The sequence below is a fragment of the Symphalangus syndactylus genome, chromosome 17 (assembly GCF_028878055.3).
Source record: "Symphalangus syndactylus isolate Jambi chromosome 17, NHGRI_mSymSyn1-v2.1_pri, whole genome shotgun sequence".
Lineage (NCBI taxonomy): Eukaryota > Metazoa > Chordata > Mammalia > Primates > Hylobatidae > Symphalangus > Symphalangus syndactylus.
The window spans coordinates 25,080,483-25,093,386 of record NC_072439.2 but is presented as its reverse complement, the minus strand read 5'-3'; the positions used below and the strand labels follow the sequence as shown (position 1 = coordinate 25,093,386).

General features: G+C 42.6%; 2 protein-coding genes across 12 annotated transcripts in view; one reads left to right on the top strand and one right to left on the bottom strand.

Moving 5' to 3' along the window:
* ZNF345 (zinc finger protein 345) overlaps nt 1–12,904 on the top strand; it is a 56,289-nt gene that overhangs the window by 857 nt on the left and 42,528 nt on the right. Inside the window, exon 2 of the mRNA XM_063621301.1 lies at nt 791–932. The gene's annotated coding sequence lies outside the window, so the exon portion shown is untranslated. The remainder of the gene's footprint in view (nt 1–790; nt 933–12,904) is intronic.
* The window catches only part of ZNF790 (zinc finger protein 790), a 30,826-nt gene that overhangs the window by 7,225 nt on the left and 10,697 nt on the right, over nt 1–12,904 (bottom strand). For 6 of the 11 annotated variants that reach the window (XM_055250903.2, XM_055250904.2, XM_063621277.1 and 3 more), the window contains one exon: nt 1,021–1,103. In XM_055250903.2, coding sequence (XP_055106878.1) covers nt 1,021–1,029 — 9 coding nt within the window. In that variant the 5' untranslated portion in view covers nt 1,030–1,103. The other 5 variants (XM_055250906.2, XM_055250901.2, XM_055250905.2 and 2 more) reach the window with 5 other exon arrangements.

Here is a 12,904-nt window from a genome sequence, read left to right as displayed (position 1 = left end):
TAAAAACTCCTGTTGCTCAGTTACCACATCTTTATGATCTTCAAATCACAAATACCAAAACATCAGAATGGCAGCCCAGAATAACAGACATCATATGAGGTTTCTGTTGATACCACTGAGAGGCTACACCAGCCTGGAAGAACTAACCCCAGATTTATTATGTGAGAAAAGTTGGAGGTTTTGTTGGTTGTAAGTGGTCTTTACTGGGCACAAACAGACTTGTGCATACAGAGACTTTGGCCCAGGTAATTGTCCTTTGCTTAAGCTACTACTTTTAGTTGAATTGTCTGTTAGTTTAAATTGAGGGAATTCTCAAGAGATACACTCCCTGACTGAATATTATTTTCTGTGGAAAATGTGTAGAATCTCCAGACTCTTTGTTAAGCAGCTGACAATCAGCAAATTCAGTGTCATAAGTGATTACTGTGAAAGTCATCAAATGAGTTTTTTGTTGATACCACTGAGAGGCTATAGCAGCCTGGAATAACTAACCCCGGATTGTTAATGATACTAACTTCTCATTAATTTCCTGGAAAATCTCAGATCTCTTTGAACTCAACCTCCCATCCTATCTGCTAAGGAAAGCATCACAAAGTGCCGCATACCTAAATGAATACCAACCAACACCAACTCCCATCTTGATTAAATGAAACATTCCATTCTACAGAGTAAATAAAAGCCTTTATGTAGTATGTCCCCTTTAATTATTCCATCCCATCTTGTTAAGCCACAGGTTTGAAATGAAAACTCTTTACTGTTCCCCTTAAGGAAATGTATTTCTCTTCTTCAGTGCTCTGCCAGATCGGGACACAGGAGATACTGAAAGACCTGGTGGATAGATTTGGTCATACTGGTTGGAGAAAAGAGGGATATCCAGGGAAAGCATTGGACTGTTTCACAATCTTTACTTATGATGCTCAATAGTGATTCAGGTAAGCAGTTTAAGGATAAGCAATAAAAATATTCACATGATTTGATATAAATGGGTTATATTTTTGGAGAGAGGCAATTCCAACTCACATGGGCCATGACTTAACATTCCAAGTCCACCACTCCTTCTCTGGATTCTTCTCTGGGTGAGGCAGTGTGCTGAGAAAGCAGAGCTAGAAGGAAAGAATCACAATGTCAGGCCTTTCTCAGAGCTCTCAAAGGGACAAATAGGAAATGCCATTTTCTTCCTTGGAGGTAAGTCAGAAAGAACCTGAAGAAATCCTGGCCCTATCCAAAACCAGAGAGATTCAACAAAAGCAGGATGAAGTTTCAGTCTAATCACTTATGCCAAAATCATGACATGGATCAGGATACTACTAGATAAGTCAATTCTGGCTTGCCCTAAATTCATATATACCTACATTAACATCTTCAAGCCACCTATGAATGTCAGTTACTTGTCTCATTTAAAAGATCTGGAAATGGGTCACTTGCTCAAATTCACTATTAGGAAGTATCATAGGTTTGCTGAATGCAAAGCTTGTTACTTTGAATACTGTATCCTACCCTCTGGATTTCAGAATTTCTTATTTTATTGAGTGAAGGATGAGGTGGGCCTTTCCCTTATAGGAGCAGCCCATGATCTCTGCCTCCTGTGTTTTCATTAACACTGGGCATCAGGGTGGCTTTTTCATGAAGGGAACCCAAAGATGGAAGGAAGGCTGGATTGGGCGAATAGTCAGTTTTGTGAAGCAAGTACTTTTATTAAAAAAATATATTGGCCGGGCGTGGTGGCTCTCACCTGTAATCCCAGCACTTTGGGAGGCGAGGCGGGTGGATCACAAGGTCAGGAGATGGAGACCATCTTGGCCGACACAGTGAAACCCCGTCTCTACTAAAAATACAAAAATTAGCCGGGCATGGTGGCGCAAGCCTGTAAATCCCAGCTATTCAAGAGGCTGAGGCAGGACAATCGCTTGAACCTGGGAGTCAGAGGCTGCAGTGAGCCGAGATTGCACCATTGCACTCCAGCCTGGCGGCACAGGGAGACTCGGTTTCAAAAAAAAAAAAAATTATATATACATATGCCTCTCTGAATCTAGCTTTGCACTTAGCACAAGGGAATCAGATAAATACATTGCAGGACCTACTATCAAGGAATTCACAGTCAGAAAAGTAAACAGCAGTTACAATACTGTAGGAAATAAAGGTAATCATGGTTATGAAAGGAGCCAACTAGTTCTAAGGAGCCCAAACCAAAACTAGTTCTTAACAGAAAATTTCCTGTAGGAAATGGTACTTCAGCTGACTCTTGAGGGGCTGTTCTGTGTGGGAAATGTGTGAAGGGAGAAGAAAAGACACACACACAATACCTTTAAGGGTAAACAACCTTTATCCCATGTAAATGGCAGTGCAGATATAATAAGCAAATGATACAATAAGCAAATTGCAATGGAAAGGGGAGAAGGGAAAATATATATACACACATACATACCTATCACCTCAGGTGATCCGCCCGCCTCAGCCTCCCAAAGTGCTGGGATTACAGGCCTGAGCTACCATGCCCAGCTGACAATTATTTTTAAAATGCTGCAATGAACATTCATGTAAAAGTTTTTGTTTGAGTATCTATTTTGTAGTTTTCAGAGTATAAGTTTTATTTTCTATGTAGAAGATCATGTCATCTGCAAATAGAGATGCTCTTACTTGTTCCAATCTTTTCTCCAGTATCCTTTATTTCTTTTACTTCCCCAATTGCCCTAGCCCAGTTGCTAGTACAATGTTAAACAGAAGTGGGGATCCTTGTCTGGTCCCTGTTCTTAGAGGGAAGACATCTAGCTTTTTACCATTAAGTGTGATGTTGGCTCTGGGTTTTCCCTAGATATCAGGTTGAGGAAATTCCTCTTTATTCCTAGTTTGTAGAATGTGTGTGTTTTAAAAAAATCATAAAGGGTACTGGCTCTGGTCAAATGCCTTATCTCTACGTATTGAGATGATTGTGTGATTTTTGTTTTTTATTCTGTTGATATGATGCATCACATTAACTGACTTTTGATGGTGAGCCAACCTTGCATTCCTGGGATAAATCTCAGTCATGTTATATAATTCATTTTAGATGTTACTGGATTTGGTTTGCTAGTACTTTGTTGAGGATTTTTACACCCATATTCTTATGAGATATACTTTGTCTGGTTTCAGTATCTGGGAAATACTGGCCTCATAAAATGAACTGGGGACTTGGCTGTATTCCTTAATTATAGCAGAAGACACTGGGTGAACTCAGAGCTGATAATAGGAGTCCTCCTGAACCAGTTGAGCTTCTGAATGGCAAAGAAGGCCTGGCTATTCAAAGGGAGCCAAATTTTTAAAAAATTATCTTCTACTGGGGTAACAGAGGAAGAAACTCTTGAGCAAAAAAACCTTAAAAACTACCCTTGCCCCATTCACCTTTTTCACAGGAAAATACCAGTGACAGCTATTCCAGGAAAATCTATTACATCCTCTCCAAAATATAAATTAGATATAACATGCCTAAGGTAGTTAGATAAAAGTTTTAGGCTGGGCGCGGTGGCTCACGCCTGTAATCCCAGCACTTTCGGAGGCCAAGGCAGGCAGATCACGAGGTCAGGAGATAGAGACCATCCTGGCTAACATGATGAAACCCTGTCTCTACTAAATATACAAAAAATTAGTCATGTGTGGTGGCATGTGCCTGTAGTCCCAGCTACTTGGGAGGCAGAGGCAGGAGAATCACTTGAACCAGGGAGGCAGAGGTTGCAGGGAGCCAAGATCGCGCCACTGCACTCCAGCCTGGCAACAGCGCGAGACTCCATCTCAAAAAAACAAACAAAAAACAAAGTTTTAAAAGTGTGTCAAAATCCCCCATGTACAAAAACACTCACTAAAAAAACCAGAGAAGATGAAAATTATCACCCAACATTTCAGTCTGAATTAAAAAAAAGTATGATGCAATTGCAGCTCTAAAACCAGACCAGAAGCAAAAATGTATGATCTCAGGAAAGAGGAGAAAGTAATAGACAGACCATAGACGGGAGTTAGTAGAATTCAAGACTGAAAGAGAAAATAGGCTCAATCACATCAGAAATGAAGAATAAACTAGCTAAGTGCAGCGGCATGTGCCTGTAGTCCCAGCTACTTGGGAGACTGAGTCTGGAGGATTGTTTGAGTCCAGGAGTTCAAGGTTGAGGCCAGCCTGGGCAACACAGTGAGACCACATCTCTAATAAATAAATAAATCAACTACAAGGTGCATAAGATCTGACAAATGCCACAGAAAGTATAGTATGGAATAAATAATACAGAAATTAACAGAACAAAATGTAACAAAGAAAGGGGTGAAAATCATTTGAAGAAATGAAAATGAAGAGATCCAATATGCAAAAGGCAGAGCACCTAAAGATGAAATCCAAATTAAGAAGATATATGTAAAACTATGGTTTTAGCTGTAAATCTACAGTTTTAATACTCAAGATGAATTTCCTGAAATAAAGTGTAAATACACATGATGAAAAGTGAAACCATATTATAGGTGAAAATGACCCAAAATAGTACCAAAACATTACCTAATAAAATTATTAGACTAAAACTCATTGGGAATCAAGATAAAAATATCAAGTCACCTATAAGAAAAAGGAAATTCAGTTGTCATCAGACTTCTCCAGTGCTAAATTCAGTGCCCTAAACAGTGGGGTAAATCTTCCAACATACTTGTGAAAAAAACAAATGAAGGAGTCAAAACATTTTTATATCCAGCCAAGCTGTCATTAGAGTATAAAGGATATAAGGAGTTTTATGATGCAACTTAGGAAATACTGTTGACATGAGCTCTTTCAGAAGAAACTACTAGAAGACATACTCCAGCCACAAAAGAACAATAGTGAAAGTTTCATCAAAGAATAGTAGTGATGGTGAACATATTTAAATGCAAATCTAAATAAAATAGTAAGAGCAGAATTATGGTAGCCAGCATCCTGGATGGCCCCAAAGGTACCCAGTATGTGGTATTCACAACACTGTGTAGCTGGCTCCTGTACTGAATAGGATTAACTTGTATACCATTAAGATACTGTGGAAATGACAGAGGATGAGATAGATCATAGAAGACCCTGTGGTTTCGACCTTATGGACTCTTGCTCTGGAGAATGCCAGTCCTTTTGCTCTGGAGAATGCCAGTTGACATGTCATAGGGACACCTAAGAAGCCCCATGGAGAGGTCTACATGGTGAGAAACTGAGGTCTATTGCCAATAGCCACGTGAGAGCCATGTTGGAATGTGATCCTCTAGTCCCAGTTACGCCTTCAAATGATAGCAGCCCTGGCCAAGAGTGTGACTGCAACCTCAAGAGACCCCGAGCCAGAACTTCCCAGCTAAGCCACTCCTGAACTCCTGATCCACAAAAAATGGTGTTAAGATAATAAATATTTATTGCTATTTTAGGGTACTATGTTTTACAGTGCCAGGCGCGGTGGCTCGTGCCTGTAATCCCAGCATTTTGGGAGGCTGAGGCGGGTGGATCACGAGGTCGGGAGACTGAGACCATCCTGGCTAACATGGTGAAACCCCGTCTCTACTAAAAATACAGAAAAAATTAGCCGGGCTTGGTGGTGGGTGCCTGTAGTTCCAGCTACTCAGGAGGCTGAGGCAGGAGAATGGCGTGAACCTGGGAGGCAAGGCTTGCAGTGAACCGAGATCATGCCACTGCACTCCAGCCTGGGCGACTGAGCAAGACTCCGTCTCAAAAAATATATATATGTATTTTATAGCAATAGATAACTAATATAGAAATGAAAGTTAGAGAATAGAAAATAGACTAGCTTACTGATTGCCTCATTTGTGATAACTGAGGGTGTCGTTTCAAGCTGAAAATCAAGGGGAAGAAATTTAGAAATGTTTAAGAGTATAGCCAGGGCAGGAGGATTGCTTGAGGCCAGGAGTTTGAGGCCAGACTAAGCAAAAGAATGAGACCTTGTATTTAAAAAAAAAAAAAAAAAAAAACAGTGAATACAAATGTAAGTCAAAAAGGGCAAAATGTCAACTAAATTTCAACATACAAGCAAAAAGTAGGAAATTTAAATTTAAAATGACAGCACTTAGCAAAAATTCAAATTCCTATAAATAAACCTAAAAATATATGTAATGTATAATGTCTTTTGTTTGTTTTTGAGACGGAGTCTCACTCTGTCACCCAGGCTGGAGTGCAGTGGCACAATCTCGGCTGACTGCAACTTCCGCCTCCTGGGTTCAAGTAATTCTCCTGTCTCAGGCACTGTAGGCACTGTAGTCCTATAGGACTACAGGCACCAGCCACCATGCTAATTTTTGTATTTTTAGTAGAGACGGGGTTTCACCATATTGGTCAGGCTGGTCTCGAACTCCTGACATCAGGTGATCCACCTGCCTCAGCCTCCCAAAGTGCTGGGATTACAGGCATGAGCCACCACACCCGGCCTGTACAATGTCTTTATATTAATTACTACAAATACTTAAAGAAGACCTAAACAAATGAAATAATTTATCACATTCATGGGATGAAAGGCTGATAATTTTCAAGGTGTCAGTTTCCCCCCAATATAGTGGTATAGGAAGCTTAAAAGTAAAAGGATAGCAAAAGATATACTATGCAAATCATAATCAAAATCATGCTCAGGTGGCTATAATATTAGATACCGTAGATTTCAGAGCAAATAAATAGCATGGAAGAAAGGATGGTCTTGAATACATGGTGCCAGGTCAACTGAATTTATATGAGGAAAACAAATCATGATTTCCCCTCACGACACACAAAAAGCAATTCCAGTTTTATATACCTACATGTGACAGATAAATATAGATGAAAATACAGAATATCTTCATACCTTGGAGATAAGCAAAGATTTGAATAAGATACAGAGAGTACAAACCATAAGAGAAAAATGATAATGATCAGACTACATTTTAAAAAGCAATTTCTGTTCATCAGAAAAGAGTGAGTGGGCTGGTCACGGTGGCTCACGCCTGTAATCCCAGCACTTTGGAAGGCTGAGACGGGCGGATCACCTGAGGTCAGGAGTTCGAGACCAGCCTGACCAACATGGAGAAACCCTGTCTCTTACTAAAAATACAAAATTAGCCAGATGTGGTGGCGCATGCCTGTAATCCCAGCTACTCAGGAGGCTGAGGCAGGATAATCACTTGAACCCAGGAGGTGGAGGTGGCCGTGAGCCGAGATCGCACCATTGCACTCCACCCTGGGCAACAAGAGCGAAACTCCATCTCAAAAAAAAAAAAATAAATAAATAAAAAGAAGAGAGTGAGTAAAAAACCTTAGGCTAGGAGACGATATATACAATACACAAAGCTGACAAGGGACTCACATTCAGATTATACAAAGAACTCTTAAGGATTAACAATGAAAGACAAGTTCCCCAACAGCTAGGCTAAGAACTTGAATTGGCACTTCCCAAAGGAAGATATCCAAATGGACAATGCACATTAAAACAAAGGCATTCAACTTCCTTAGTCATCAGTTAGGAAAACCACAATGCAATACCACTACATATCCACCATATTGGCAAACATTTTACAGTCTGACATGCCATGTGTTAACAAGAAGATGGATCAATTGGAACTTGCATAAACTGTTGATGGGAACTTTTAACTGGTTCAGCCATTTTGGAAAACTGACAGTATCTGCTTGAGGAGATTCACATACTCTTACCAATTCCTCTCCTTGGAATAACCCAATAGAAATGCATACATGTAAACACAAAATGACAAGTGCAAGAATGCTCTCTTCCTGATTATTCATGAGAATAATGTCTTGTCTGTATATATGATAAACTTCAATAAAAAGACTAATTAGGAAGAAATACAGCATATTACAAGGCAAATACAAACAAAAAAATAAGCAGAGGCCATGATCTTGAGCATGCTAAAGCCTGCAATTCATAATAAACACATAACAATCATTAATATCTGTATATCAACTAACAAAGCAACAACAACTTTCATAAAGCAAAAGTTACAGGTTACGTAAGAAATAAAATTTCTGCTGGGTGCGATGGCTCACGCCTGTAATCCCAGCACTTTGGGAGGCCAAGGTGGGCAGATCACAAGGTCAGGAGTTCGAGACCAGCCTGGCCAATATGGTGAAACCACGTGTCTACTAAAAATACAAAAAAAAATTAGCCGGGCACGGTGGTGCACGCCTGTGACTCCCAGCTACTCAGGAGGCTGAGGAGGGAGAATTGCTTGAACCCAGAGGTTGCGGTGAGCTGAGATCGCACCACTGCACTCCAGCCTGGGCGACAAAGGGAGACTCCGTCTCAAAAATAATAATAATAATAAAATTTCATTAATACACCTCTCTCAATCCAAGACAAATCAAGTGCAAGGCAAAAAGTAAGTATAGACTGACTAGATGTTAGATCACAAATAAAAGCTCACTAAGTTCCAAAGTTTAAAAATAACACAATATAGCAAAACTGTAAATTATATTATGAGTGAAGTGGGGACCTATGTACTTTACTGGAAGTCTTCAACATAATCAATAGAGGTTGAGGTCCCCTTACGTCACAGGGATCAAGACTCCTCCACAACACTGAGGCCAAGACACTACACCACTGTATTAGTTTTCTACTGCCATGAGGTAGTGGCTTAAAATAATACAAATCTATTATCATATAGTTCAGTAGAAGTCTGAGTTGGGTCTTACCAGGCTAAAATCAAGGTGTTGGTAGGGCTGTGTTCCTTTCTGGAAGCTCCAGGGGAGAATTCGTTTTCTTATGTTTTCCAGCTTCTAGAGGCCACCAACATTCCTTGACTCAAGGCTCGCTTCCTCTATCTAGCCAGCAATGTGGCATCTCTCTGACCATTCTTCTGTGGTCACATCTCCCTCTGACTTTAAACTCAGCCAGGAAAGGTTCACTGACTTTAAGGACCCATGCCATTATATTGGTCCAACAAGATAATCGCCCCCATTTCAAGGTTCTTAACTTAATCCCCTTTGCAAAGTCCTTTTTGCCATATAAGGTAACATCGTCCTGGTTTCCAGGGATTAGGAAGTAAACACTGGTTGCAGAGCCATCATTCTGCCTACTTTGACCACCTTTATGGCTTCTATCTTAAGCTTCCTTCTTTCTGAGAGATATTCAGTGAAGGAAATAATGTATACAGTGGTCCATTTACAAGACAAAGTGCCTTGAATCGCCTTAGGTAAGCAAACTACAGAAGAAACAGGATATACTAGGCCCCTGCTTGGATAGATAATGCCTGCTTGTCAGCCTCCCGCTTTCTCCCTTCCCCTACTTAGTTGCCTTCACCCAAACCAAAGAAGTTTAGTCTAAGATGAAAGTTTGCTAGCCTGCAAAATAGCTCATTTTGTCTGCTATTATCAGCCTGCCCAGCTACTTAGGTCATAAGTCAAATACTTGAAGAGCTCCTGAGCTAACTAGGATTGCAACGCATTGTGGGCTGCAACCAAATGTAGCAAGATAAGCCTAAAAAAAAACAAAACACACCGGGCTGGGCGCGGTGGCTCACGCCTGTAATCCCAGCACTTTGGAAGGCCGAGGCGGGCTGATCACGAAGTCAAGAGATCGAGACCATTCTGGCCAACATGGTGAAAACCCATCTCTACTAAAAATACAAAACTTAGCTGGGCGTGGTGGCACGCACCTGTAGTCCCAGCTACTCGGGAGGCTGAGGCAGGAGAATCGCTTGAACCTGGGAGGCAGAGGTTGCAGCGAGCCGCGATTGCACCACTGCACTCCAGCCTGGTGACAGAACGAGACTCCGTCTCACAAAAAACAAAAAACAAAACAAAACACCTGAAGCCCCTACCCAACAATCAATAGGCAACATCTGGGAAGATTGTGACCCCATAGTACTCAGCCTATGAGGAACCAGGGGAGGAACCTGTGCAGTAGGGGATAAATTGCTTGCTGAAACTGTGTTGGGTGTACCTATTGGACACCAATCTTGCAAGACCATCATTAAAAGTCTCACTTTCGCTGTTCTCCGGGTCTCTGAGTCCATTCTTTGGGACGGGTAAGTTTGTTTCTCACACTCAAGAAATCATCTTTCACTATCCCAATGCTATCTCTCCAAAACTGGCTGGAATCCAACCAGAATAAGTGTCAATCCAACCTTGTATTTACATGTATCTACTATAAGAAGTCCCAGAATTTCTAGTCAATTGTCTTTTCAGACATTGTACTCTATCAAGTCTCATTTGTCCCCTTTTCTCATTCTTCCCAACTTTCAACACTTTTCCTGTATGCCTTCATAATGGAATTCATAATTCATTAACAACCAACTCCTCTTTTATCTTCAGCCACTTCCTTGAACACGCCCAAACATTCTGAGTCTAACAGAAACCAGGCTCTATCTGGAGGACTCTGCAGCCCTCTCAACATTTCCCCAGCTACAGCCTCTTACCAGTGGGTCTGAAAATGGAACAGATGGCCGGCCTCCATGTTGTTCACTACCTTCAGACCTTTCTTCCTCCCTCCTCCACAAACTCTAGTTTTGAATTTCCTGCCATGAGATTATATATAACTCACCACATCTCACTTTTGTTGACCTCTACCAAACATAGGCTATTTTCCCCCTATATCTGAAATCTTCAGCTCATGGTTTACTCTCTGCAGCGCAATTACCCTTTTCTATTTTTTTTAATTCTTGCATTTTTAACTACACCCACACAGATGAGCCTTGTTTACTTACCCTTGCCTGGACTTTTCCCCCCTCATGGCTCATTTCCAACAACATGTTTATGGGTGGTTGTTCCCCAGCCCTCTACCCCCACCTGCTGCTCCACTTCTGTACCCTAATTTACAGAGAAACTCTTGAACTATGTTGTCTACACTGTGTCCCATTCTTCTCCCCTCCTTCTAGGTTGCCCCCACTCCAATCCAGCTACAGGCCAGCACAAAAACTGCTCCCCACACATTCACGTAGGACTATGCTTGTCACTCAACGCAAGGCTCAATTCTTTGTTTTTGGCCCCATAGCGGCTGCTATCACTACCTTTACGAACGTGGTCACGCACAAGGCGACGCAGTTATAATCACGTACATACAGTCACATTTAAATAGTCCGTTAGGGTCACACACAGCGCCCGTCAACGTCATGTGCGCGTACACGCGTGCGTACACACGCACACACACACACACACACACACACGAGAAGCTCACGTCGCGGCCCCCGCTCCTGCATCAATTTCACTCTCGCATCCACTGCTCCCGTCGCGATCGTTCGCCCCCACTCTCCCTCGCCGGCAAAGCCACCAACTCCAAAGACGTTAGCACCTCACTCCCCTCAGCCCCGGACTCGGGCCCTCCGGAGTCATTCGGCGTGTGTCTCAGTCACTCACCCGGCCCTGCGGTCCCTTGATGGGGGAAGGTTCCGCGATCTCCCTATTATCCCTAAAGGGACAGAGCGCTGACAGGAAGTTGCCTGGGGAACGGTGCACTCTGGGAAATGTAGTGCGGAGCCTGGGCCGTCTTTAACTGCCCCTGACACCGCGGTCACCATTAACGGACCCTGGATTTGAGCCCCATCCCCTCGCTGGGCAAAAACCATCGCCCACACACCGCTCACAGCTGCTGCCGAGAGCTTCCAGAATTCCAGGCCGCGTTTAGGAAGCTTCAGCGGAGGCCTGCAGGCTGCCCTACCTCTGCAAATGGCTCCCAGCCCTGGGAACAGGACAGTAAGCCCAGGCCATCTTAGGCTGGAAGTAACCTTGGCTCCGACGGCCCCTGGGAAATGTAGTCCAGAGCCTGGAACACTGTAGAAATGCCCCGGGGGGATGGTGCGATGGTTTTCAGCAGGAGCTCGCTGCGTGGGCCTCTGACCCACGTGGCGTGGCGGGAAAGTCCTAAAAGACTGTGCCAAGCGAGTGGCGAGTCTGTCCCATCTCTGCCCGAGCCTTGGCCCGGCTGGGTGGGCACCTCTTATCCCACAAGTACCAGCCTGGGATAGAACGAAGGGGAAACGGTCCATGGGACACAGCTACATGCCCAGCCCTATAGGGGTACCCTGCCTGGGAATCCATGAGAACTCTTCCTAATACCTTATTCCCATCCTCCAATCGCCCTTAAAGTGTTTGGTTTCAATTAATGTTTATAGTAACATTAGTATTGTTTTGTAAATTCCATTCATGCCATTCTTTTTGCTGAAGTACACACTTGCCAGTTTTCATTTGCTTCTCTTTTAGATGTACATCATTTAAATCTACATCTAAACTTTCTGACAGAGGAGTAATTTTTTTCAGTACTTTCAAACTCATCAGGTAATTAAAATAGTTTTTTCTTTTTTTTATTGTGAAACAGAAAATACTTGATGTGCATAAAATGTGTAAGTTCAGTATAACTCCACACAAGTGTTGGTATCTCAAGAACAAATGCCCATTCTATGTGATCATTTCTTTTCCTTTTTCTTTTTTTTTTTTTTTTGTTTTTTTGAGACAGGGTCTGGCTTTGTCACCTAGGCTGGAGTACAGTGGCACGATCTAGGCTCACTGCAACCTCTGCCTCCCTGGCTCACGTGATCCTCCCACCTCAGCCTCCAGAATAGCTGGGACTACAGGTGTGTGCCATCACACTCAGCTAATTTTTATAGAGACAGGGTCTCACCATGTTGGCCAGGATGGTCTCGAACTCCTGGGCTCAAGTGATCCTCCCAATTAGGCCTCACAAAGTACTGGGATTACAGGCATGAGCCACTGCACCCAGCCTGTGTGATCATTTCTGATACCCAGCTCCAGCTCCAGCTGACCTTTAGGGTATTAATATCTTGGCTCTTTAATAGTTTTAATCTCTCAGCTGGATGCGGTGGCTCATGCCTGTAATCCCAGCACTTTGGGAGGCTGAGGAGGGTGGATCACCTGAGGTCAGGAGTTCGAGACCAGCTTGGCTAACATGGTAAAACCCTGTCTCTACTAATAATACAAAAATTAGCTAGGCGTGGTGTG